Source organism: Diplotaxodon limnothrissa, linkage group LG22 (assembly GCF_057381915.1).
Source record: "Diplotaxodon limnothrissa isolate DT_005_m linkage group LG22, D_limnothrissa_male_GT1.1, whole genome shotgun sequence".
NCBI classification, from domain to species: domain Eukaryota; kingdom Metazoa; phylum Chordata; class Actinopteri; order Cichliformes; family Cichlidae; genus Diplotaxodon; species Diplotaxodon limnothrissa.
The window spans coordinates 3,807,699-3,830,493 of record NC_140616.1 but is presented as its reverse complement, the minus strand read 5'-3'; the positions used below and the strand labels follow the sequence as shown (position 1 = coordinate 3,830,493).

Below are 22,795 nucleotides of genomic sequence, written 5' to 3'. Positions count from 1 at the left end.
TAATATGAATTTAAAAAAGAATGTTAAACACTGGATAAAGAGGCTCAAAATTTCAAGGTCTAGTTTTGAAAATGAGGGATTTTATCACATATTTAGAGAGAAGGTGTGCATTTGTGTATTTAAGGATCCAGCTTCATAAAATGAAAAATTTGCTGAATTGCTGCTTGATATAAGCAGTTAACCTGAATGTTATACTGCCTTTCAACAAGAAAGTGGTTTATTTTTTCTTAGGTTGTCCATGCACATATTTCATAGCTGAGGTCAGTGAAACTCAAGACAGGTTGTGTGTCCTCGTCATCTCTTCTTTTCCACATTTTTTTAACTGACACCACAGAAATCAATAGATAATGCTGTACTGTGTCAGGGCCACCACCAAGGGGGTGTCCACACCCCCAGATTTCCTGCCCCCCAGCAAGACTGTTCTTTTTGGTAATACTATTTATAAACGTGAGCACAAGAGAGAGGAAAACACCCTACAATGAGTTGAAACATTAATTCTAATTTTTTTGTGCCGCCCCACTATTTGTAGGCCCTCCCGCCCCCGATCTGTGGTATAGCTCTTTTTTTCCCCTCATTGATTAATTTGTTTAATCCAGCAAATTAATTCACTGTTTTCTCCTCCTTGTCTTCCTGCATGCTGATCCCTGCTGTATTTATCACAAGCAACACTGATCACCGTGATTTTATCTCCTTTCTCCTCAGATGAGTTCATTCAGTACGAGGGCGCTGACACTTCTCTCGTCGGTTTTTGGGGCCTGCGGTTTGCTGTTGGTGGGCGTCGCTGTGTCGACAGACTACTGGCTGCTGATGGAGGAGGGAATCGTCCTGCAGCAGAACCAGACCACTGAGGTCAAAATGGCGCTGCACTCTGGCCTCTGGAGGGTCTGCTTTGTGGCTGGTTGGTAACAGTTCCACAGTATAAAATTAATTATATTTACATAAACTCAGTTTAGTTATATTTTAAGTCAACTGGTAATTATAAAGATAATTTGATGCCATTAATTTCAGTTGTTTATACATTTATTCTGCTATCCCACAGCAAAGTTCTTTTTTTGCCATGAATATACTTATTCTTCAAAAATCAGACACATTATTAAACAAAACAATTTGTATAGATGTGCATGTACAGCAGGCTACCCATTTTTTAATAGTCCTGCTCGCCTTCTTTCATATTTATTTTATTGCATATTTATTTTATTTGTCAAAGTGTGGCTTTTGATCGGCGTTTCAAGGATAAAATGCTAATGTCTGGTTTGAAATATACACACAACAGTGAAAAACATATGGCAGCAATTCATGAAACGTGCAACCCAAAGGGAGAGCCTTATCTTTGCCATTCAGTCTAAGGCTCGCAGCTGGTACAGTTAAAGTTCACCTCGTCTGAGGGACTAACATTATTGAATTTTCTCTCTTAATCCACTCTTTTTGCAAAAAAAAATCTGTCTTAAAATAAACGCTGAGCACTGCATCTGTTCCACACTGCTTCCATAGACAGTTATGAATCGAAGTGAAACAGTTAAAATATATTGATTTCATGTTGCACAATGTTTACAATGAATTAACTTTTTTCTTGGCACACTGGTTCAAAAAAATGTTGCTCTGTCACATTTGTTGTGTTCTAGGCTTAAACAATGCATGACAGCTGCTAATGAAAACAGCATTAGCAGCCGTGCACATGGTAACCTTCATGTGCAACAAGGACCCGTGTCCTGACTGACTGCAGAAGAACAGAAACTGAGTTAGACTACCTTTATCCCTTTCTCTCCAGACAAATGCTGGTACCCAATGTGGAGCATCAAAAAAGAGGGCAGGAGAATAAATACACGTATATGTGTGTTGACTCAGCAGGGATAAAAGCTGAGGATCGTTATTTGATGCCAGAAAGCCGTGACACATTTTCCAGACATCTTTACCATAAATTGATGCAAAAATGTTCATTAAAAAATTCACCATAATGCAGGAACTTCTCTGGTAGATACTGAGACCCACCACACGGTCAGTGGCTTCTAAGTTGGAGCCAATGACATCAGTGGCTATTGGCGGGGCTTCACTGTGAGGTGCTGCAGCCCACAGATTTTTCCATTACAAAAATTACCCCCAGATAAGCTGTATAATACTCAGTCAGGAACAGAAGTATTAGAGACATTTTGAGTGCCCTGAGTGTCCTGAAACATCACAAATATTTAACTTGGGCATATTATGGGCATTAAACTCGTAAATAAGATCCAAACATGACATCAGCTGTTGGATGATGCCTAGCTAAAGACTATGCCCAAATCTAACTTCTTAAAATAGGTACAATATTTATTATGATTGGGAGAAAAAGTCACCTGTGGCAGAATTTGGCTTTGTTAGATAATTGTTTTTGAACCGAATGATAAAAAAAAGGTATTTTCACTCGTACACGCAAACAAACACCAGCAGGCAGGACACCGAAACACAAATAGCTGTCCTTATTGCAGTAGCTGTCTCTGTCTTTCGGGTCATGATGGTGTTGCTCTGGGGAGGTGGCCATGTTTGTGTTTCCCTGTTGTCTGACGCCTGGTACAAAAGGTCAGAGGAGGGAAAACGCCAGTGGCATTTGGAAGAGAGTGTGTGGGTGAGAGAGGGAGGGGAGCTATCACATTTGTCTGCAGATTTGTGCATCGTTTTCTGTTATGTTTTTGTATACATACAGATGTCAGGTTTGCGTGTTGTGTATTGCATGTGTGTGTCTGTGGCTACAGTTTGAGGTTAATCGTTGTGTCTGCATTCAGCTCCTCTCCCTCTCTGCTCAGACCTTGTTTTCTCCCGAACCTCCTGACCTCCATCTGTCTCTGCCTCTAATTCACTTTTTCTCTCCTTTCCATTCTCTGCCTCCCTGTTTCTGTTTTTTTAAACTCATTTCTTTTGAGATGCCTCGCTTCTCTTTCACCTCTCATTTTATTTGTCCTTTCTAAATCTCTTTGTCTCCACTGTCGCTCTGTCTCAGTCTGGCTGTCTGCCCTTTCTCTGGGTTTTTATAACCTCTTTGTTTGTTTATACTGGTTTTATTTCTGCATGCGCATAATCCCCCGACTGTTTGCCACCCAAACAAGTCCAACTGTGCTACCCGCTTGTGGCTTTCCTTTTTCTCGTCTTTCTTTCTTTTTCACTTTTTTCTTTCCCCCCCAGGGTCCGAGAAGGGCAGATGTGTGGCATCGGAATATTTCACAGAGCCAGAGATAGAGATCACGACAGAAAACACAGCCAACATACTCAGTAAGTCACTTTCATACACACACAGACTCTTATATTTATTTGAAATTTCAAAGTTTCTACCTTCTTTTAAATCTGCAACTAGAGAAATAGTCTCTCGTAGGAAGACAGACCAGACTCACCAACATTTCTGTCTTTACATCTGTTTCACATCAGTCTATTATTACAGTTGTTTGCTGATTTGTCTTCTCAGTGCTAAATAGAGCTGTGACTCTATGAGTCACTCAACAACAGACACACAAAATACATGCATACATATCTTTTGTTGACTTAAATATTCCTTACACGTGGTTTTTGTGATGCCTTGTGTGGGTCTGTAACATAAGAACAAAGGAAAGAGGAGAGCGTTGCATGGCTCTGATGACTGATCTGACAGGTGCTCTCTGGTGGTTCAGGTAGAAATAAAAAAAAAAACACTTGTTACTGGAAGATATTATGTGGGGCAATTATGAAAATGTCTTTGATTAAACAGAATAGTTAATTACCATTAAAACATTAAAACACTTCTCCTAAAGACAGAACACCTATTTGTGCAACATATGGAGTATATATGTCTGGAAGAAAATGTTTATACATGTGATATACAGATCAGAAGGTCAGAAGTTGTTTCTAAAGGCTTACATGTTGCTTACAGTTCAGGGTATATGTGAAGTTTAATACTGGACACTTCATCAGAGTTAAAACACTGTACAAATGGTAAACATAAAAATGACAAACATTTAACAATTTAACTCTAACAAATACAGTTTTTTGTTTTATGTGTTTGGTTTTGCTACATTAGATCATTGCATGTCTCCACCACTGCACCACTTTCAAGAGATTTATATAACAATAATATTACAATTTATTCATGTCACATTTCAAATGTTGGTTACAAAGTGCTTTACAAAACGCAAAAGAGTTGATACCCGGGGTGACAACCCCACGATGTGTTTAATAAACAGAGTTAAAACAGCAACAACAAATACAAATGTTAAAATAGAAAAGTTAAATAAACACTGAATAATACAACAATAAATAAATTAATAAATTACTTAATATAAATTATTTATAGTAAAAGAGATTTCTAATGTCAATGGATGTTTTTTTCCTGGTTAAATACGATTAAAACAGAGCCAGGGCAATGACCAGCTTCTCTGCCAGGTCACTTCGACTTTGGGTTTCAGTCATTACGCAGGACTATACACAGAACTGTGGGACCATTTTGGAGAGGAGGTAAGGTTAGCACACTCCCTGTCTGGATAAAGACATCAAAACTTGATGGTTTCAAACAGAAAGTGCCTTCTTTAATGAGCTGATGGAACAGTTAGACCAGTCTGACCTGAGAAACAAAGGCAGTGGCTCAAGTCGTGAGGCCTGAGTAAAACTGTAATGGATGCAGAAGGGAGGCCATGTAAATGTAACTAATATCAATTTGATATCAAATGTGTATAGCCAGTGTGGCCTTGTAAAAATGGGATGTGGGATGCAATGTGGTCCTGTCTCTTTGAATTTGTTAAAACTCTGGCAGCTGAATTTTCAACAAGCTGGAGGCAGGAAATGGTATTTTAACTCAGGCTTGTGTACAGAGTATTACAATAGTCCAAAAGTAATGAGAGTATTAAAAATGAATACATTTTACACGATTTCTTAGTTGGAGGAACCATGGCTGTCCTACATTACCGGTGTATAGGTGTAACCTGTGTTAGCTCTGTATCTAAGATCACCCAAATACTGAAAATTCACATTTCACTCATGATTTTTCTTCTACTCTCAGACATAACATGCACAGCTTTCAGGTTTGGCTTATAAGTTTTCTCTTCCTTCAAATATCTGTTCCATGTAGGTTACTGATGTCTAAGAAATGGAAGCATCTGGTGCAAGATCTAATGAAAACAGTCTAGTCCATTTCAGCAGAAAGAAGATTGGTGCACTCTTTAGTTTATGTTTGGTGGCACAGCTGAGCATTAGGCTGTGGACAAACTGCACTGATTCAGATGCCACTGATGAGCAAGTGCCAAACCATTTCCTCGTGTGCTAACAAATGCTCCAGGCATGTCTGCATGTTTGCTAACATGATTTTTGTTAACTCAAACTTTTTGTAGGAATTCATAAATTAAGCCAATTATGCCAGATTTGTTTTAAAATCAAATGTTGCTAACCAAATAACCTATGAAGCAACATTTTTATTTGAAAAAAAAAGATAAACTATTTCAGAGTTCACCATTTCTTTTTTTCCTTTTGTCTTTGAGCTGTTTTAATGATTCAAGATGTTGACACTATGAACTAGCCCTCTGCATTTTGCTCTTTGAAGTAAAGCACACACTCAGTGTTGTTAAAGACACCAGGGGGAAGACGTGTGCGCCGCTTAATGCTAGATAAATGTCCTCAGGTACATGCACAAGTCATAACACTGCAGCAGCTCCGTCGGAGAGGTTACTGAATAAATCATAGACCTTACTCAACGTAACACTGAGCGAGCTCCAGCAGACTTCTGGTTCCTATGCTTACTTGAAGATTTCTGACAACACAAAAAGACAAAGTGTTATCTTAACTGTTCAGTACAGTAGAAGTAATTCTTGTTCTTGTAAATAAAAGGGGATACACAGTCTCATCCTAATGAACTGACTCTCCTATGTTGTGTCGGTTGTGTCTCCAGTAGGTATCGGTCTTAATACCCCTCACTGCATTGCATTGCATTGCATACATAATGTTGTTCAGCTTGTGTTTAGTTGTTTTGTCCTTGAGATTAACTAGTTTTGGCCTGGCTCTGCTCAACCGGGATGTTGTGCATGAGAAAAATTCTTTGCACGTCTTTACTTCACACCTTCATTCATGTGACCCTTGGTGACTCACGTGGTGACGTCGTGTGTAGACATCTCTCAGGACCACCTGCAAGGTGACAACGCCACAATGAGTTTAGTACCTGGAACTCGCCATCAGTTTTTAGAACTGGCAAAGCTTTTCATATGAGAGGTGACACAACTTCATGATCGTAAAAGAAGGTCCATTTGCCTCCAACTTACGAGTACCGTGAAGTAGATGACTAAGAACTTACACAGACCAACCACAATAAAGCTGAGGCTATATAAAATAAAAGGCAATTGGAAATAATATTACATACAACAACCAGTATGATGTTAAATGTAGTTATCTGGCTCTTAATGGTTTGATAGTTTTATGGTGAAATGGTGTGCTACAGTATGCTACACCTGTGTGGTTACAGTGGTCATCGGGGCAGATTTTCCACTTTTCCCACGACTAAAGAAAACACAGACTTTGTAAAAAAAAATATAGATGTAACAACATGATAAACCTTAAATCATTTAAAATACACAAAACAACCCAAACACAAAGTCACAACGTTGTTATTATGTGCAGCAACATGGCATTAGACATTTTTGGGCTTTAGAGAAATATTCTGCACATTATGAAAAAAATCCACTTTATCGACTTCATGTGTCGTAGTTAATTTGCTCGAAGCTTTATTTTTAATTCAGGAAATAATTTGGTAACATTTTAAATTATTCTTGATTAATGTGACCATTTCTGAAGGCTTAAACTTTTATGAGTTTGAAGTTTTCCTCATTTTTATTCGTATCACACACTCATTCTACTAATCCTCCTTCCTTTTTTTCTTCAGAAATGGTCCGGACCGCCACTCCCTTCCCCATGGTCTCCCTGCTCTTTGTCTTCACCGCCTTTGTAATCAGCAATATCGGGCACATTCGGCCGCAGCGCACCATCCTCGCCTTCGTTTCTGGTATATTCTTCATTCTGTCAGGTAAAGTTAATCTGAACCGAAAGTGTGAGTGGGATAAATAAAATATCCTCAGCCTGTGCACACTAACTGTTGTTTACTCATGGAAACAATCAAAACCTCACAGAACTCATGGAACAACTGCACACAACTACACTTGTCTTGTCACAGTTTGTTTCCTGATTTTCCAATTATTCTGCTGTTTTTTTCGGTCATTGCAGAGCTGCCTCGGAGACAAACATAAGCGCACAGCTGTCGTAAAATCTGTGGACGGAGGGTCTGCAGAGAGAAAACACATTCTCTGGTTATACAAGAAACACAAAATCAAATGTTCTCATTGTATTGATGCCAAAAAATAAAAGTGAGCTCCATCAAATTAATGGAACATATGCACATCCTGAGGACATTTCAGCCGCCAGGCACTCTCAGGGGTTTATGATCAGGTGATTAAATCCAACTGTGAACTCTCATCAACTGCTTGCAGGTCAGTCTATCCTTGCCTCGCTTTAAATTGCAGGCTTTACAGTCCGTGATGGTGGAAGATTTAAAGCTCATCGCAGTGCTACAGATAAAAAGGCTTTAGCAAAAGCTTTGTAGTCTATTAGGGATTATAGTGGTTGAGGTTATAGTTTCTATAATAGCATTTTTAACTTATTGTCCTTAGAGTTAGTTGGATTGTAGTTAGAGCTGGGCGATAGAACGATAACGATATGTATCGCGATATAACTTTTACTCGATAGAGAAATTAAGCTATCGCGATAGACCTCGCCGCTCTTGTCCTCTTAAAAAAAAAAAAAAAGGTCAGCCGATCCAAATTCAGTAGCGCAGAGCTGAACCAATCACAGCCGCAGCGTCACGTCGCGTGACTTGCTACGCACAGCACAAGTGCCAAGCCGCACGTGTGTTTGTTTGGGAAGCAGCCAGCGGGTAATGGAGCCAGCGCATAATGGAGGAAATGAGTGTGCCGACTAGAAAAATCAACCGAGCGTGACCGAAGAGAAAACAGATGATGGTTCCAATGCCGGAGAGATTGACGAACGGAAGAGCCATAGAAGTTCCGTAGTGTGAAGGTATTTCGGCTATTTCAAGTCTGACAAAAAACAGAGTAGCGTGCACTGTAAATTGTGCCGAAAGCAAGTCTGGAAATACAATAAACTGGTGCATGCGTCACACTGTGCGCCGCGTTATTGTTTCGGTGAAATGAATTTCTACAATACTGTTACTGTTAATTCTACTCTCTGCAGTGTTTACTGTCCCTCCACACATACGACTCGGTTCTGCTTCTATGCCGCAGCTTTGTTTACTTTTTCCCACCGAGGCTTCTAGACTTCTGATTGGCCAACATTTCTGCACGGTTAGGAATCTAGCGCCACCTGCTGCTTTGGCATGTTCATAGCAGCGTTTTCCTTCATTTCTGCCTTTATGTGTGGACGGGATTATTTTTTAAAACGAAAACAGAAAATCTCAGTTTTCAAAAATACCCGTGTACGTGTGGACGTAGCCTCAGTCTCTGACTGGAAGCGCTAATTCGTCATTCGGCTTTTGTCAGACTAAAGTAACTGTTAAAACTGTTTGAAAAGCTAAGCTATACAACAAGGAGAGATTGAGAATTTCCTTTTAGTTCTCAGTTTATTTGATATTGACAAAAGTTAGTCAGTTTTGTCTGTTCTTCTGTAAAACAAACTAAGATTTATTTTTAGAATTAATATTTTGTTTCTAAGTGGAATTGACAATTTAGTCTGTTTCATTTGTTCTATTTTGAAACTTAAACGCTTTAGCGGCTGCCTTTTGTGTAGTTTGCAATATTTGCCTTTATTTATCTGAAAAAGTCTCATGTTCCTTAAGTACATCTACCCTGTTGAACTTATTATGGGAAATAAATATTTAAAAACAAGCTGCTGATTATTTCACATTTTACTTGTGAGCAACGGCACATTTAAATCTTACAAATATAGTTATTTGGCTTATATCGTGATAGATATCGTTATCGCCTGAAATGAAAAAAACATATCGTGATATGAAAAAATCTCATATCGCCCAGCTCTAATTGTAGTTAGAAATCTCTTCTCTTTCTTGTTGTGCTGTAGCATAACAGTTGTGAACACCTAAGCCTTGAAGGTGTCAAACTCCTCTTTCACCTGTCTGCTTAGATAAGATGTTAAATAGCAACCAGGCAGCAGAAGAGAAGTGCACTTGTTAAAAGTCAACATTCCTAAAGGTTAATAAAAGAGACGGTTCGGTGGATGAAGATTCACTCTGCAGCTCTTCTAAGCGTTTCCCAGCTGACAGCTTGTCAGGCCATACCTTGTTCTTGCTGCTGGCTGAACAGTGAATGGGGCTTAATTCCAAATAATTGCTCTCCGCTGGAGGAGCTACAGGGCAGCAGTGATTTGAGGTCTTGCTGTGGGCTTTTGGTAAAAACTTTCAACATAAGTCAAGCCATCTGGAAAGTAGCTTTAGTACATTTTGACGTTTCAATCAGAAATTCAGTAATGAGAAGGTTGGTTTTATTCGGGATGACACATTTGGGGTCTGAGCCAAAACTCTCCCATTATCTCACTGCAGTAAGTGGACTGGACATCAACTTCCAGTCGAATTCTATCCCAGTGGAAAGTTACTAGGTGTAACTGTTTTGTGTGGTTGATCACGCTTGGTGACCCGCATGGTGCTTTTAAAAAACGAGATTTACTTTATCTGTAACACTCACCCAAATTATATTATGCGGCTTAAAGTGTGCAGACAACCCTGACTAGATATTTGGCCCGGAGGCATTTATCATGGGCTCATCTCCAGCAAAACATAGAGTTTTAAACAGCAGTGTGTCCAACATTTTTGAATGTATTTCAACATGACAGTGCCTTTTTATCATGCTGCCAAAGAAGAGGTTTTCCCTATTTTTGTGCAGAGGAACCTGCACAAAGACCCGACTTCAAGCTCATCTTCCTTTGGGATGTTAACTGCGAGCCAGGTCCCTTTACCTCTTGTCAGTACTGGAGCTCACTAATGTCTCTTTCAACTAAAGTGGAGCAAATCCTTGCAGCAAACCAAAGAGAAATTGTCATAGTGACAACTTAATGTCCACAGCTTTGGAGAGACTGGTTCACCAATGGAAATGGATTCAGTGGTAGTTGTTTACATATCTTTCTAAGGTGGTAACATACTTTATACCCAGAGACTGTATTGTGCTGCAGCAGCATCAATGAAAATGGGTTATGAAAGAGATTTGTCTTTGGACTCTTTGACCATGTTTTATTTTACTGGCTCAACAGCACCTAAAAACCCAATTCAGCAATAATAGGTAATAATCCCTCTTTGTTGACTCAGGTTTGTTGCTTCAGTCTCTGTGCACAGAAAAGCACATTAAATGTGTTGTTTCACTTCTTTAAAAAAAACCAAAAGGAGCGACTGCCTGCTTAAGTCAGACGTTATCAGAGGCGATAGCAGGCAAAAGTCAAGACAGATACTGCAAAATAACCAAGAGAGCATCTGTCAGAAAACTGTGAAATAAAAGGAGCATATGCACTCGGTGCACTCTCAGTGCTGCTGTTTATGTCTAATGTGACAGCTGCACATTAGAGCCCTGCAAATGTAAAATTGGTACATTAAACATCTGTGCATTCAGTTCAGATGCTGTCCCGCAGCCGGATAAGGGAGTTTTGGAAAGCACACTAGTGTTTGTTCCAGCAGACTTGTAAATTCCTGTGACTGACACATTTTCCTTTGTGATTTTAGTTTTCCTTTACCAGTTAATCTATATCTCACTTAGAGCATCTTGTAAAAGACTGAGTGAGAATGTGACATTGATTTTAAATTTGCTGTAAACTCGTAAAATACTGCAGACCAAGTTATTTGCTTGTATGGTGACCTAAAGAGTAATGACAGTAAAAATAAAACCACCTTTGTTAGACTAAAATCTCACTTTAACATGCACATGCAAGTACAGCTATGAATATCTGTAAATGATTTACACTGATCAGTGGTCAGTATTCCTAATGTGTTAAAACAAACCACTGAGAAAACAGGTAGGAGTAAAAATTCAATCTATTAAAAACAAATGTGGATCAACAGTATGAAAAACAGAACTGCTTTGTACGAGGGTCCAGCAGGATTTTGTTTTAATGAGCTTAGTGTCTCAGTTGTGCTTTAAGAGTCAGTGCAGCCAACAAGGTGACATCACATCACCTCCTCGTGTCGCTGCAGGAAGGCCGGGTGACGTTTTTGCTCAGTTTCCTCGGATGGTCCATTAGTTGCTGAGATTTCGTTTTGCTTGAAGTCACTCTCTCTCTTACTATGAGCCGATAAGATGACATCACCTTCCTGTTTCTCTTTCCTTTTTTATTATTTCGTGCATGAGGGAGCTTTACCTCGCAGATGCCAGCTTAGCATGGTGGAGTGCTGACTGGACACATGATGTCATAGGAATGTCGCCAAGCCAAGGAGAAACACATTTATGCATCGACACGAGTCAAACACACAAATCTGTGCATGAAACACATATTACCAAACACGAAATATGTGTACGCACACATGATAGAATTTGCATTAATACGCATTGTTTTTGCTGTTTTTTTATATATATATGTTTTCATTATTTTCCCTTTTATAAATATATATCATGTGTTATCACCCAGTGTGTCCGTGGGTGAGCACAGTGGACACCCAAGTCTGTGAATGTGATAACTTGGTGACATAGGATTTTCAAATTCACCCCATAGGTGCATTTACTAAAAACGTCTGATGAGTTCAAGTTCCCGTGACCTTGACCTTTATTTAGGTCAATAAAGGAGGGCATGCTTTAGGGTCGCCTTGTGATCGATGAGTGATGGCCAGATGAGTTTGTATATCTTTGGATTTTCAGCCCTTTTCATGTTTGTCGCTGATCGCATCTTGTTTCTAAAAGCTAAGTGAAAATAAAGTAAATCTTCAAACAATAAGGCTTCATAAAATAATGGGTGTTGTGACACCTCTATTTTATATAAACTACACCTGCATGCATGTCGTCTGTCAACGCATCTCGTAACTACCTTCGGTCTTCTTCTATTCTAACTCGCTTTTCCACATCCTTCTCCCAGTATACCCAGTATCTGTCCTCTCCATGTGTCCAAGCTAATTAAACAACACCTCTCTTGCAGCTGATGAGTCCAACCAGAGTTGTCTTAATCCTTTCCGTCCTTGTCACTCCCAACTCAGGATCTGTAGCTGCCTCTAGTTCTGCGTCTATCTTTTCCTCAGCTGCACATTTCCAAGCCGTAACTGGTCTCATGACCATCTCGTCGATGCCACATTTCATTAAGACTGAAACTCTATAATTATGTGGTCTTTAAATGGGAATTTGAAGTCTACTAATGAAAAAAAGGTCTATTAAGAGCATCTGAAAGAGGATCAGTTTTTATATTTTTTATTCTGTTTTTTAGTTTTATGTTTGTTTGTTTGGAAAACAGACTCTCAGAATAAACCCTGACAGCCTCTTTTCACCTTTGCTGACGTTCTGTGGCTTAAAAAAAAGAAAAATCAACAACAATTGTTGGGCTTCTTTTGAGAAGTAGAAGATTTCTGTCCTGTTGTTCACGGCTGAAAGCGTTAGGTGAGAAATCGATGGCTGATGATTGCCAGTTTCACTTCTGAACAGCAAATTGACGACACTTAAGCTCACTTCTATTGTGCGCTGTTCTCTTGTTGTTTGCCATAAAAGAGCACGCTCCACATATCAGTGAGAATGACATCACGCGGTTGCAGAAAATCAGCATGTGTGTATTTGTCTTGTGAAAACTTGCCATCAGTCACAAAGCAGCCTGAGGTTATAACATGGTGACTGTGTACCAGCTGTTTCCTCTGTTTTCTCCTGTCTGTCCTTCCTCCAGTAATTTTCTCCCCTCTCTGCTGTTTCTCCACCTCCTCTCCAATGAATGTGTGTGTGCTCATTCATGTGTGTTCATGGGTCCTAGCACCACATGTCTGGGAGGCTTTTACTGAGATGTGCATTCTGTTCACAACACTGCCATCTGATGGCCAAATGAAGGAAATACAGTGTTCAGACTAATGTCCTTCGTTTTCCACTAATAGAGCGGTTTGACGTTGAACTTAAAAATATCACAATATAGATCAGTACTCACCAAAGTCTTGTTGCCTGTAAATACAGTATATGATAACAATTTTCTTTTTGATATGTACTGACTTTTCTGTAGGTGGGATGCTTTCAACACCCAGTCAGTCATTTTTTGTTTAGTCTGAATCATGCACCCTGTTGTCTTTTGTTGGATTTTTCTTGTCAACTTTTATCTTTTCTTGAAATTGAAAGGTCAATTACTATTTTGTATCCTAGATATTAGTCTGTTACACAAAGAAAAAGTATCTAGTGAACATGTATTTTCAGTCAGGAGTAGTGTGTGACCAGCACTGGTTGCATCTATTGCTTGATAAATATATCTGTGGCGGAGGTGTGGTCCCTGGCTCAGCTGCAGGGGAGGAGTGAGGCAGTGCCAAGGAGGCTGGAGGGACAGGTGTCGGGGATTTCACTAACGAGGCTTCTCCCTTTACATAGTGAAGCTGGAGAGCTGGAGGAAGTTGTGTGTGTGAGACCAGCTGAAAAGCTAAAGTGGGTGTTGAACCTGTCATGTATTTTTCAAGCATTTTTATGCGATTTGCAATAAACACTCCTCAAATTGTTGCAGTCTGTTGGGTCAATCGCTACAATGTCCCTAAATAATATTGTCTTCACTGTAAGCTGTCTCAATCATCAACATAGGGGAAAACAATGATAGGATAATTCATGACATCATGTTGTGCAGCTGTGTCCGACATGCATTTACATTTTTAAGGAGGAGCACAGCAGATCTGCTGAGCTACAGAGTCTCTGTGACATGTCAGTGTAGCAGCCTAAATATGGCTTAACACACTTTTGGAAGCTCCATGTAGGCTACGTTTATATATTTATTTATTTATTTCAGTGTTATGTAGCACAGTCAATGAGATGAATCCGCCGGTGACACTTTTAGAGAAAATGAGCTGTAAGGTGATTTTAAGTGGAAGCATCTGCAACATTTGCTGTGTTTGGAATGAGAGGGTTTCACTGTTGAAGGATTTTGCAGGTCAGTTGCTGTGGTTAGTCTGTCGACAGGGGAGGAACTGACGCACTCCTAATGAGGCTTCGCTTCTCCCATACGAAGTGTGTTTGTGGGATTGTGTTCTTGTTTATCTCTGTTTGCCACAGCACAGCTTGTTTCTCAGCCTATTTACAGTACAAGCAGGACACATTATCATTAGCTATTCCAGCTACAAAGTGCACACATGCACACAAATACACACACGCACAAACAAGAAGAAAGGCCCATTCAGATGGGATTAGTATTTCAGGGTAACCGGGGAATGCAGCATTAGCCTCGCCCCTCCTGATTTACTGGTTATTTGTAGTTTGGAGGTTTGTTAAACATTTATGAAGGATAGAGAACTAAATGTCATAAGCTGCTTGTTTCTTTCTTTTTGCTCTTGTATTTAACATGAAACTGTTTTGACTCAAAAATGATACACTTTGCACATTTAGATGAGTATATAGTGGTGTCTTATAGTATATTATGCCCTGTCCAAAACATTGGTATGTACAGTTGTTTGTCTTACTGTGTTTACAGTGACAGTCCATTATTTTAATTGTCAGAATAAACTCATCTTAACCTCTTGGCTACACTAATTTCCAGGAGCCCTAAAAGGTGACAGTAAAGGTCACAGAGGAGCTGTTATCATTTTTGAGTCATTGTGGTCACGTTTTATTACAAAAAACAGAAGTATGTGTTTTAGATGTGTTATTTAATCCATTTATACTTTTAATTCCTAACTATTCTCCACAGTGGAGATGAGCTAATGAATCCACTGTAGGACCATGACTGCTTCAAAAACTGTGTGTAAAATGAACTAATACTAGAATGCAATGATTTGCAAATACATTGAACCCCATATTTAATTGAAAAGAGAAACTTAAAATGTATAAACAATCCTATGGCATCTACACATGTTGAGTACATCACACCCTGTGTCTCAAACAGAGGCTATCTAAACTTTAACCTCCTAGGACCTGGCGTCCACATATGTGGACATCACATTTTGGGTTATTTAGACCAAAATACTCAATTTTGCTCTACAAGGGCCTGATATCCACTTACGAGGACATTATACTGCTACTGTTCTATCAAAATTTTAAACGAATATCCTCATATGTGGCTCTGACTTTTCATAAAAAGAAAAATAAGGTAAAAAAAATCTGGTAATTCTTTATTTTTACATTCATGCCCAAATATCAAAGAGAAATTAAAACTGCATGCTGTGGAAGAGTTCGGGTCCTAGGAGGTTAAAGACTAACAGTAGATAGTGTCATGGCACTGGCTCTGTAAATTCTGGTTTCAGTTATAATTCTTTGATGTCGTATGCTTCATGGTTCTGTGTCCTTGCCTCCCCTGTGTCCACATTTCATATGTAGTCTGTCATGTCTTGTTTCCTGTTTTCTTTTCACAGTCTCACATCCTGTGTTTCACAACTGTATTCAGTTTTGCTTCCTCCCTGTCTCATTTTGTCTGATTACTTCCAGCTGTGTTTCCCTCCTGTTTCCCATCCCCTCGTTATCCTCTGTGTATTTAGTCCTCTGTCTTCCTCTGCCAGTTGTTGCGTTGTCCCACATTGCTGTGCGTCCTTCTTGTGGTCCTTGGGCTCCCTGGTGTTCATAGTTAGCGTCTAGTTTGTCTGTTTATTGTTTCCTAGCTTCCACGTCCTTTGGTTCCAGTTTAGATTACGTTTTCTTAGTTTGTATTTTTTTTTTTAGTTTTTCTACAGTGCAATAAATCTGCCTCTCTTACTTAATCCCTTTGAGTTTCGAGTCCTGCTTATCTACAACTATCTACAGCTAGGTGTTCCGTGTGATCTTAAAGGTGTTTGGGTCAAGTTTTCCTGTTCCGTACTCTGCTGTTTGTTTATGAAAGCAGATATAAGCTATATATTAGAAAACCAAATAAAACCTTAACGCTGTCAAATAATAATCCATGTTTTTGAGATTAAGTTTTTGAAAAATAAAACACCTTCTGTGTTTCCTAAAGGGTCTGCACAGTACCAGCATCTAACTGCAGCCTACTCAAATGTGATGACAAGCAGACTGCAAACAAAAACCAGAAAGCTTTTTGTAACTTAAATCATGTCCCTTTCATTCGACTTCTGCATATTCATGTGCAGATATGTGTTTATAGAGGTTACCAGCCTGCAGGAATACCCTGTTCCCGAGGGAGTTCCAGTGCCTGCTCTGGGGAAAGCAGATGGCTCAGAACAACATCCAACACTTGACTCATCTTCTGATGTTATATTTTACTTATGCAAGGAGACGTGGATACGCTATATTATCATACAGCGGGACCATCTATCTTTCTCACTGTGTGATTACCATATGTGTGTATTTGTGCTCTTGCAGGTCTTAGTCTGGTGGTGGGTCTGGTTTTGTACATCTCCAGTATTAACGATGAGGTGATGAACCGACCTCGAGAGCCTGAGCAGTTCTTCCACTATCACTACGGCTGGTCCTTTGCCTTTGCCGCCTCCTCCTTCCTCCTCAAAGAGGTGATTGAAGCACGCTAATACGCACCACCACACGCATTCTCAAAGAGTTAATCAAGCACGAACACGCACAGCTGCTGCACACAGACAAACACGTGAGTGATCGCATGCTGAACGGAAAACTCACACACTGCAGATGTGCTCAGGCACAGTGAGAAGTTCCCAGTGACACAAAAATGTGCTGCTGCTCAACATTTATAAGCCTTAATGTTCATGCAGAGATTGTTTGGAATCTTGCTTGGATGTCGACCATGCTGTCTAAACATGTGCACACACAGTCGCACACACACATGCATGCACGCTTGCTGAAAATGCAGACTTATTCAGCTAAACACACACAGATTTAAAAAGTGCCTGCGTAGGAGCCCGTTATCCTGCCTTCATCAATATTCATAAATGTTAATAGCTTGAATACTTGAGGGCAGCAGCTCTGTCGCAGCACAGCTTCATATGCATCCAAATATTCCTCACTGGGAGAAAGAGGGTGCTCCACTCCTCCTTCATCCTTCATTCCTTCCATTTCATCTCTGTCCCTTTTGTCTTTCTCCTTTCCCTTTTCCTGCTGTCTCTTCTCTGCCTAACTCAAGTTTTTTCTCTCTTTATATGTCCTCTACTTTTATCTTGTCTCTTTCTCTCTCCTTTTATCTTCAGTTCTTTAATCCTCTGTTGTCCCCTCCTTCTTCTTCTTCTTATCTCCTCTGCTGTCCTCTTGCATCTCCTCTGCTGTCCTCTTGCATGGTGTGGCTTAACTTCATCTTTTGCTCTCTTCTTTGCTCTCTTCTCTCTTACTTCATATTTCTTCCCTTCCCACTTCTTTTTTTCACCATCGTTTCTTTGATCTTAGTCCTCCCTCTTCAGTTATCTTTCAGTCTATAATCCTGTTTTCTTCTGCTCCAGTCCTCGCTTAAATCTTTGACTCATGTTTTCTTGCTTAGCTTTTGCTTTGATTCTCCTGTTAATTTTTTTTAAATTCACGTCCCATCTTTATTTTTGTCCTCCATTTCCTCTAAATTTTTCTTATTCATTCCAATTTTTATCCTTTCTTCTATCCTCCCATCTTGTTTCCCATCTTTCGTGCCCATAAAGTGGCTGTCATCTGTCTTTATCGCGTCTTCACCTGCTGTAATCACATGCTCCTCCTAATCTTCTATTAGTCTTGCCCTTCTTTTCCTATTTAATCCTCTTTTCGCTCATTTACCTGTCGTCTTTGCATTCCTTTGACATGGGTTTATCCGTCTTAGCATCTTTACTCATGCATGTGTCACTCAGGCATCCTCTTCTTTTTTTTTTTTTCTTTTTTTTTCTTTTCTAATCATCCATTCACTCGCTTCCCCCCCCTTTTTTTTTTTACATGTTTTATCACTTCATTCCTTCATCTTACTTCCTCTCCTTTTATTTATTTTCTTTAACTCTGCCCTCTTTCCATACCTTATCTTCTCTTTTCTTCCCCACTCTTCTTCTAACCTGCGCTGGAATAGCAAAGAACATTTAACTACATAATTTTTCACACACACACACACACACACACACACACGTTCATCAGCATTCAGGTTTCAGGGTTGTTGTAGCGATGATGTTGTGGATGAATAGTGAATGAGCTGTGAATGCTCAGCGGATGCCCGGGTGAAAACATGAATACATTTTTGATAATGGCTCATTCCGCTGAGGAGCACCGAGCCTTTTTGTCAACTCTCTGCAAAATTAGTACGGATTTATTTCATCCCCCCACCCTCCTCCTTATGGTGTGTTGCACTTTAGGGAGGATGATGCTGATTCTTGTGTTTAGTAAATCTTTAAGCGTATGGGAATTTTCTGGGAACTCTGCATTGTTCTCTTTGGCTCCCTTAGGCAATGCAGATGTTGTCGTGTCATGGATGGAGAGAGAGAGGAGCCTGTTCCCGCTTCATCTAATTTATGGGTTTTTTTGGCAGACATTGTCAATGCATCAGCGTCACTTGCATTGCTGTCTATCCTAAACTATATTACTAGAGCTGTTTTGAATATGGCCAGTTAGATCTGAAATTCTATAGCCAGTAGGTATGTTTTGGATTATACATGTGATTTCAATCATTTAACATTTTTTTAGAAGCTAACTACTTCCACTATAAGAAAGATAGCAATAATATATATGCAATATTTCCAAAAGTATTTGCTCGTCTGCCTTCACCTGCATGTGAACTTGAGTGACATCCCATTCTTAATCTATAGATTCTATAGCTACAAAGGATGTGATGTCGACACACCCTTTGCAGCTATAACAGCTTCAAATCCTTTGGGGATTTTAGAAAGTTCTTTCAGAAGTGCCTTTGTGAGCTCAGACACTGATGTTGGAGATAAAGGTCTGGCTTGGTCTCTGCTCTAATTCATCCCAAAGGTGTTCTGTTGGGTTGAGGTCAGGACTCTGTGCAAGGCTCTCGATGTGAGATACTCATCATGTTGGTGTTATTCCTGGATCTACAAAACGTTGATTGATCTGTTTCTTTAAAGATTTTTCATGAAAGGACATCGGCAAGTTATTGTCCAAGTTGCAAAGCTATGACATCATAATTATGTGATTTGTCAGATGCAATGTTGATCCTAGAAAAACATCAACACAATGATATCAGATAGACCGTGCAAGCCAATCAAGTTCTTCCACACCAAACTCAATCATCTATGTCTGCAAGGTCCTTCCTCTGTGCAGTGGCAGCACTGGTGCATGTTGGGACTGCATAATGATTACCGTTTCTTCCTTTTGAATGAAGGTTTATAGTCCCAAAGCATAGCTTCTATATCTTACTATAGATGATAGGGAAGAAGTCTACCTGCAACTAAACTTGAGCTGTGATTACAAATATTAGCCATAAGGAAAAGCTACTAAATTACAGCAGGCGGTGCTGGACCAAGGCCAGGAAGATCGTGAAGGACCTCAGCCATCCCAACAACAGACTGTTCTCTCTGTTGAGGTCAGGAAAGCGATTCCGCTCCCTGAAGACCAACACAGAGAGACTGAGGAGGAGCAGGCGATACGGTCTCTCAATCACACCACCACACAGTACTGACCCACACATACAGTTCTTACACACACACTGGACTTTCTGGACTTTGGTTTTGCACAACACTGGTCACTATATTCTTCATTTCCGGTTAATACTTGTACAGCTGCTGTTATTGTGTATATATTTATTTATATTTAGATTTCTTCATACATTCTTATATAGTTCTATATTGTGTATTGTGTATTTTGTTGTACAGTTATTTTATTTTCAACTTTAATTTATATATTTTATCTTATTCTTCCCAGTTAAATTTACCCTTCATTCTAATTTGTGTTGTACAGTTATTTCATTTTTAACCTTAATTTATATTCTATTCCTTCCTAGTTAAATTTACCCTTTTTAATTTTTCATATTTATTTCCTATCTTATTCATAGCCTTTTCCTTTTTTGTTTTCTTTAGGTCACGAGCAGTTGTCCAAGCATTTCACTACATATCGTACTGTGTATGACTGTGTACGTGACAAATAAAATTTGAATTTGAATTTGAATTGTTCTTCTCCTTTAAGGTCATTGTTCCCATGGACCTCAAACTTGTTTCACAAACAAATATCAAATTCTTTCATCGCTGGTGGAGAGATGGGACTCAACCAAGAGGTCAATTAGTAGTTTTCAGTGCAAGACTCCATTGTGTCCAAGCTACAATTCACTCGCTGGGCCCACGTCCTCATTTGAGGTTTGACAGCATTTTAGTAGATAAAGGTAAATGGCTTGGACATGAATTGAGCTGCAGTTCAGGGAAGACCTAGAAGGGGACTGGCGGTGGCTCCCGGGCCTGGCAGATCCACATGTACTAATGAGAAGCGAAGAAGTTAAAGAATTGAAAAGGGGACAGAGGGTGGGGCACGTAAATGAGAACAAACAGGGAGAACATATATAGATGAGAACCAGAAGGAGTGTGTTTGGAGGCATGGTTCTGCTCCTGAAATTCAGATACTTTATCTCCAAAAAGAAACATCAGGTCAGCACTGTGACCAGCACAATGGTGTTACTTTTCTCGACATTCATAGACTTGTCAAGTTGACGTTGTCCCCCTGATTCACTCAGGATCACACTCAAAGATGTACAAATGCAAGTGGTCATTACCAATAAGTTTGATGTGTCACATGGCCCTCTTCCTATTGAAAAAAACAAAAGTTGTATCCAAGATGGCCGACTTCTAAATGGCCACCATGGTCACCACCCATCTTGAGGAGTTTGCCCCCTCACATATACTAATGTACCACAAACAGGACTTTAATATCACCAACCATTCCCATGTTATTACGGTGTATCCATATAAATGGCCCACCCCACAGTCCATCATTGCCACAATGATGGACTGTGGAGAAAATTACATTGCTTTTGTTTGGAAAAGCATGACAGACATGCTGTATCACTGCAGAGGACTGTGTTTAAAAAGCCAGATTAATAGAGCGAGATACATCATGCTTAACAACAAACCTAAAAAAAACGAAAGAAAAACTAATCAGACCAAATAATATTACCACTGGATGAATCTACAAAACAACAAACAGGATATCCTGTAACGTTGCAGTATTTTGTTTGTGTCTCCAGGGTGCAGGAGTGATGTCTGTCTACCTCTTCATGAAGCGTTACGCTGAGGAGGAGCTTTACCGGCCCCACCCTGCACTGTACCGCCCCCGCATGTCCGACTGCAGCGACTACAGCGGCCAGTACCTCCACCCAGACTCCTGGGCTCCACCACAGCGAGGCCGCAGTGCCTCCGATGTCTCCTCTGACATCTCCATCCAGCTCAACCAAACTCCACCCCAGCAGCCATTTCCCAAGGGGGGCAGCAGCTCCCAGGCAACACCCTCTTCCTCTGGACCGTCATCAGCTGCCAGCTACCAGCTCCAACCAGCTTCTTCCTCCTCCACCTCCTCCTCATATCCACATCCTCTTCACCCAGGTGCCACCTCGACCCTGTCCAGGGGTTCACATATCCACTCCCACCCTCAGCCACACCCTCACCCGAGTGGGCCTGCACCCCAGTCCCTGCCTATGGCGGCGCCACCCTCTGCCGTGCCTCCTCCACGCTACCACGCACACATGCGAATGAGCGCCTCGCCATGCTAGGCTACATATGGAGGGCGCAGGAGGGAAAAACACATCTGGGGTTGGGGATGAGGGTGGGGGGTTAGATTGGTTCTGTTACAGCGCTTATACACCACACGACAAAAACACACATGAACACAGATCCCGTACCCGCCAAGTGTGTGGGAGGAAGGGTTGTAGCAAAGAAGTAGAAGAAGTGAGGTTTAAGGAGATCAAAAAAGAGGAGAGAAAAGAGGGGAGGAGGTGAAGAGAAGCAGGTGGGCGGAGGGATGACTCACTGCTGATGCTGAGCCCGAGATGAAGACAGACACTCAACAAAACTTTTAACACGCTGGGAGGGAACATGGGAGGGAGTGAGAGATACGATGATTAGTAGCAACAAGACGTTTGTGGGGTTTCTGACGGGTACATTCATCATCACGGCCATGATACACAGGCAACAGTGTCAAACAGCACAGGAAACAGGAAGCTGAATCACTTCCAAAATGCTGTCCATTCACAAAAACAAGATAAATGTTGAATTATGAATCATATGAAAACATTACTCAAATTTCTTGTAATTAATGTTTTCATATTTTTGTGAATGTGGTTGGGAAGGTCGATGCAGTATCTTGATTACTTTAGAAATAAATCTTGGTTTCATGGAAGTAACACCTTAGTAATGATTATTAAAAAAATATGTATATTATTATAATTATTGTTTACATTTTGGTATTTGTCCATAAGGGAAGCTACATGCAGTAGACTTTTGAGGGTGTTACATCTAACACAGCTCACAGTTTTCAGAGAATACATCTAAATTTGACTCCGGTCGTCTCAGTTAAAGGAGGACTTTGACCATTGAATGTTTGTTTGCACATTTTCACATTGTGTAAACCATATTTATTTTATATCTTTAAAATCTGGTTCACAACTAGGATGGACCATTTTTTAAGGCTATTTATTCTGATTTAAAACAAAATTATCTTGATTTTATTTAGTAATTTATTTCATTTTACAACAACAAAAAATAAGAGTTTTAATTAAATTTCAGAAAACATTTATCTTCATGGAAGAAAAGTTTAGAAAAAAAGTAAATAAAAGTACTTTTATTTCCCACAGATTCCCATATTAATCCAAAAGGCCAATGGAAAAATCCTTG

At 40.0% G+C, this 22,795-nt stretch overlaps 1 protein-coding gene across 2 annotated transcripts; it reads left to right on the top strand.

Moving 5' to 3' along the window:
* The first annotated feature begins 702 nt into the window (after positions 1-702).
* On the top strand, positions 703-21,675 carry cacng7a (calcium channel, voltage-dependent, gamma subunit 7a). Of its 2 annotated transcripts, XM_085346432.1 has the most exons (6): positions 703-898; positions 3,154-3,240; positions 6,860-7,000; positions 16,419-16,564; positions 21,154-21,370; positions 21,608-21,675. In XM_085346432.1, exons 1-6 carry the CDS (start codon positions 703-705, stop codon positions 21,673-21,675), a joined length of 855 nt encoding a protein of 284 aa, XP_085202558.1. The 2 variants fall into 2 exon arrangements, with proteins under 2 accessions (XP_085202558.1, XP_085202557.1); XM_085346431.1 differs by having other exon boundaries at positions 21,154-21,675.
* The last annotated feature ends 1,120 nt before the right edge of the window (positions 21,676-22,795 follow it).